The sequence below is a fragment of the Monopterus albus genome, unplaced genomic scaffold (genome assembly GCF_001952655.1).
Source record: "Monopterus albus unplaced genomic scaffold, M_albus_1.0 scaffold24.1, whole genome shotgun sequence".
Taxonomy (NCBI): domain Eukaryota; kingdom Metazoa; phylum Chordata; class Actinopteri; order Synbranchiformes; family Synbranchidae; genus Monopterus; species Monopterus albus.
The window spans coordinates 186,898-192,460 of NW_018127904.1; the positions used below are offsets into that span (position 1 = coordinate 186,898).

At 42.0% G+C, this 5,563-nt stretch overlaps 1 protein-coding gene across 2 annotated transcripts in view; it reads left to right on the top strand.

Annotated features, from left to right (window-relative positions):
• Positions 1 to 5,563, top strand: part of csrnp3 (cysteine-serine-rich nuclear protein 3) — a 21,556-nt gene that overhangs the window by 10,367 nt on the left and 5,626 nt on the right. Inside the window, exons 1-2 of one of the 2 annotated variants that reach the window (XM_020594789.1) lie at positions 48 to 699; positions 3,665 to 3,833. In XM_020594789.1, coding sequence (XP_020450445.1) covers positions 3,671 to 3,833 — 163 coding nt within the window. In that variant the 5' untranslated portion in view covers positions 48 to 699; positions 3,665 to 3,670. Of the gene's footprint in view, positions 1 to 47; positions 700 to 3,664; positions 3,834 to 5,563 lie in introns of those variants that run through there. The other variant, XM_020594788.1, reaches the window with a different exon arrangement.

The following is a 5,563-nucleotide window of genomic DNA, read 5'->3' on the forward strand; positions in this document are numbered from 1 at the left end:
CCCCTTCCCCATTTACTATTCCCTTCTGAATTCCCTTCTCTCTGCATCTTGGTTATACCCCTTCCACCTCTTTTCCCATTGCCCTGCATCTCCCATATGCACCATTTCACCAACATTTCATCTTTCTGACCCCCCCATACCTCTGCCTCCTCCTCCCTCTTCTCGTCCCCCTCCCTTCTCCAGTTCATGTTGGTAAAAATATCTGCAGACAGCAGGAGCAGAGGCACGCCTGACTTTCTCTCTCTCTCTCTCTCTCATTCTCTTTCTCTCTTTCTCTCAGACATCCCACCCATGTGATCTCACTGGCTGTCTCTGCTGTGCTCCACTCTGCTCCAGTCAGGCGCCTGCCTTTCAGCTGGCTACAGCTAATGAGCCTTTGTGTGGCCAAAGAGAGAGAGAGGAAAAGATAGAGAGAGAGGAACACGGTGACAGAGAGGGGAGTAAAAGTGAAAGACTGTCAGCATATGGTACCGACGGTGCAGTCAGAGCTGGAAAATTACAAGTCTCTCTCACACTCGTGCACCCTTTTTTTCTCATGCCAGTGGAGCTTAGGGGTCGCTGCAAGTCAGTGGACTGAAACAAAATGGGAATCTCTTTATTCATCATGTTTCACTCTTTTTGAATCACCACATTTATGATTGTGTGGCTGTGCTGCTGTGAGAAGAGGTGAAAGGAAGCACAGTTGGCCAGTGGATACAGGTCAGTTGGTCCTGTGAGGGCCAGCACGCACGCACACACACACACAAACACACACGCACACAAGTGTAATTTGGTCTTTGTTGGACTGATGTGTCATGACTTGCTCCCGGTGCCATAGGCCTGTTGTCATCACTTATGATGAATATTTTGAGTCTTGTGTTGTCACATCATTTTGTTATGACTTCAGGTACCTAGTGAATGATGGGGTGACAGTGGGGCAGGAGAGTGCTACAGTGCTGTGAGCGCTGTTGATTAAGGACAAGAGTTGGTTTCCACTGTTGATGTGTTTGCACAGACAGGCAAACACAGGGAGGGGCTTTCCAAGCTGGCTTTTGCTGCATTATTTTCCCTGGGATTTTCTGCCCTTGTATCATACTGTATGCTACCCAGTCATGATTAGTGGTAAGGCAACAGAGAAGACAAAGACAGAGGTGTTGGAGAGCGGCAACAATCTCAGCCATGATGAAAGAGAATTCGCCCTATATTACTCCCAGCTCTGTGGCTCATGCTGTCCTGCCCATTCAGTGTCAAGATGTTAACTTTTCATCCTGTCATAACAGAATGCAAATGAACTGCTAATGCATAAATCTGAGACAGGCACTGTGGTAAATCTGTAAGCATTATTTGCTTTGGTATCAACTTAATTTGCTCTAACATTGCTTTATTATGAAGAGCCCTCATGCACAGTAAACACCGTCATATGGGAAAGCACTAGTTGTGAGAGTACATTAGAATCTCCATGGAAACCACTTTTGGTATCAAAGCCTAGAGCAGCATCAGCTGAGGGCTAAGCATACGAATAGATTTCCAACAATTAGGACCCTCGCTAGGAAATTGACTAAAATTGCACAGTAGATTTCTGGTGAAAATCTCCACTCGTTTGGATGCAAATGAAGCAGTTTGTGCGATAAATCTGTTTCTTTACTTTTTTGATGTTAGATTGGCATCTGCTGTTGATGAACATTTTAAATTTAATATTTTTCGGGACTAGTTCGTTAGTTAATGTCATTGGGTTTTGTAATAATCATTCAGAAGACTGTAGACTGATGATTTCTTGTCAGCCATCTCGGGTACACAGAAGATGGTTTTAGATAGATTTTGCTTCCAAATTATATCCTCTCTTTTAGAAAAAATACATTTTCAATGAGGTTACCCTGGGTGACTCCTCTCTCCTCTACTTTCTCCCACTTGGAGGCTGCCACACATTCCTTAGTTGTAGGTAGAGCTGGCAGTGCCATGTCAGTGCACTGAACAAGCACAGCCTCCTGAGAACAATGACCCTCTTGCTGGCAGTGCTGGTCCTCTCTGGGTCGCTCCTCTTTCTCTCAGGCAGCATTTGCATCTGTAATGACTCGACAGCAGAGCCCAGATGAAACACAGAGGCTGTCTGTGAATGGAACTCCCCCACAAGCTGCTTTGGCAGATACACAAAGTGGGACTGGGTGAAGATGCATGCTGTCTTTACTGATTCCAGTTTCCAAGAGAGAAAGCGATGAGGGAATAGCTGCCAGTCATAGCAGTCCATGGTATGCTGCAGCAACAGTGCTGTGTTAGTGGGTTTATTTAAAAAAAAAAAAGTGACCTGACGCTCCAGCTGCTGCTGATAAAACAGGGAGCTCGAGGCTCTGCATTTTCAAGTTTTATTAATGGTGATTAACATTAAAGAAGTTAAACATCCATTACACATTTAAGAATGACACCAGGATAATATTAAAAGGGAAAAAGCAGCAATCAAAATAATATACTGTTTGACAGTTACAATGCAGAAACTCTTAGATCCAGTTCTAGTGTCATGGTGATTAGTTTTAGTGTATTTGACTGATGAGTTTATTTTTTTTTATTGCATCATTAGTCAGAGAGAGTTAATGGTCGCTGTCAATTGACACTGAAGTGATCTGTAACATTAACAGCCTGTGTGAAGTGCTGTAACCACGAACATGTAGTTGCATCTACACAAAAATCCAAAAATATCTTAACACCACTGTGCCTGATTTAACTTTAAAGTTACTATTATTACTATTATCTGTTGGTCCAGTTTGGTTGGTTATTCATTTATGATACAGGATTATTTCTTGCATCTATTGTGGATTACAAGGTATATTATAGTCTACCACAGTATTGAATTGTTTTTACTCTGCAGCTTTATTTTTTTCTTTTTCCTTTAGGAGGAATCTGACCTAACAGAAGCTCATTACAGACACAGAGTGACACTCATTACGCTGTCAACAGCAGCTTCACCTACTGTATTGCTTCTCTGGTGCTACTGTGATTTATAGCCTACTCGGTTTGCACTTGATTAGCTACACCTAGATCCAACTAGTGCATATACTGTTCAGTTTTGTTGTTGAAACTCTTTTAAGAGGCCTTGATTTAACTGGTCGTTTTGGTGGATTTGTTTTGTGCAGCAGTTGAACTGTGCTGCATTAGTCAGAGAGGTTTTACTGTTATTTAGCTTAGCCACTTACTCTGCCCCTCATTCACAAAAATGGTGTGGACGGGATGGCATGTAGTCAATTTGAAGCCAAATTTAAATCCTTTTTATACATTCTAGGTGTAGCAGCAATGATATGCAATCACATATTATTATACATAATACATACAGTATGCTGTATTATACATAATTCCACCCTGATGGGTAGCAGTGCAAGACAAGTGGGTCCACTCTCTTTTTTCTCTAGCCTCTCAATTAAAGACAGTGGAATGAACTTCCTGTTAGGCAGACATAGTATGTAATTAGCAGCTTTCTCCTTCTATCTCAGCTCCTTTGTGCCAAGGTGATCAATCGCCCAGGGAATGCCTGGGAGCTGGGACAGCTGCAGGAGAGATTGTGTGTATATATGTGTGTGAAGGGAGCTGGTGTGGGGGGGAGTCTGGGTCTCACTGCTACTTGAGTGTGTTGAGGATTATGAAAACCCTAAACTAAAATTAAATAACGCGTTGCCCCTCTGCTGTCTTTTGGTTTCAGGTGCAGATGCGGCGGGCCATGAGCGGCATACTGAAGAGGAAATTTGAGGAGGTGGAAGCCTCCTCCTCCCCGTGCTCTTCCTTGCGGGAGTCTGATGATGAGGTCTCGTGCAGTGAGAGTGGGGATAGCAGTGACAGTGTCAACCCCTCTGCCTCAGGCTCTTTCACCCGTGAGTGCCTGTGTCTTTTAAATTCATGCATCGTGCTCAGTGTGTGCTAGTGACAGTAAGATTGTCATTATTTCTCAAAAAAATAAAGCTAAAGCACTGGAAGGAATTTTTAATCAAAATGGGAATGACACTTGCGTGTCTGTCTGTAAGGAAGCACGCTATGAATTTACAGTGGTGGCTGTGCAATGGAGAGGAGACGAGAAGAGGCTGAGTGATGCTGAGAGTCCAGTGCTGTAATAAAGGGGAGGGATACACAGGCAGCCTCCCTCATTAGGAACAGCATCAGTGCACAGGCTCATTCATCTGGGTGAATGAGCTGATGCAGTCTCAAGCCGTGTGTGTGCAACATTGCTGGTACTGTACATGTAAATGAAGCACTCTCTAAGAACGGCGTAGCAGCTAAACGCTAATTTCGTAATTAATTTTCTGCTTGAATAAATGATATTTTTGATGAAATAGCACATTTTAAAGGATGGGATGGGGGCAGTCTATATTAAAACACACACACACACCACATGCACACATGGTGGACTAGGGCTATACTTAAAAATGATTTTCATCGATAAATCTGTTGATGTTTTTCTCAATCAGACCAGTTGTTTGATCCCTAAAATGTTTGTGACAATTTCTTAGACCACAGGTCCTCACATGTCTTGGCCTAGTTTACACAAAACAGGGAAAAGCAGTAATGCTTCACATTAAAGATGCTGAAACCATCAAAAACACATACACTCACCAGCCATTACTTGAGGTCCTGGTTAAAGATGGTGTTGTACTGGACTACATTATATTCATTTTTGTTCTCCATACATGAGAGAGTCAGAATATTAGGAACACCTCTGTATATACAATGTAGTCTAGTACAACACCACCTTTAACTTTGACCTCAATAAAAAACATATAATTGAATTTATACATTCATGACAATTTCACCAAAAATTGAAACATTTTGAGCTTCATAAACACAGACGTTATGACATGTTATGGCAAAATTGTTGCATTGAATTGCACAAAATTGTACAGGCGCACCTAATAAAGTCAAATGCTTGAAATGCTTAGACCATTCAGTGATTATAAAAACTATGGTTAATTTTCTGTAGATCAACTAATTGATTAATTGCTTCAGCTGCAGTTAAGATTAAACATATTAACAAGGGCTAAATTTGCAGAACTGCAAAGCAGTATTTGAAAAGCACAGTTTTGGTTTGCTGAGATAAGATAACAGCTGATGCTTCAAATGAGGTGTTCCACTGAGATATTCCACAGTAATTCCTGGTTTGCACTGAATGTGGGTTTAATTAAAGATAAACCTACAGCAAAAGACATCTCCTGTGCAGGTTCAAAGGACATGGAGGTCATCTCTAAGAAGTAACATAGTGCAGATATGAATCTTAACGTGTAAGAGATGAGACAGAATGCAGGTGAATTATACAGCTGTAGTTTACTAGTCCTTTTGGGTTTTTGAAAAACACTGTTGTTCTTAAAGAACAATAAAAAAAGAGCAATGACTGGTCAGCATGTGTGTATTTGTGTGCATGTGCACAGTTTGGCTTCTTTTATTTGATTTTCCAAAATTTTAATATTTCAGCCAGTTAGGCAACATGCAGTTTCATTTGTCCATGCAGTGGACATAGACACGGGTGTATCTAAGCCCACTCCCTGCAGACAGGGGGTAGAGGCATACTGTAAGTAGGGTGCTGCATCCCTAGAGGCTGAGCCTGGCCCCTGTG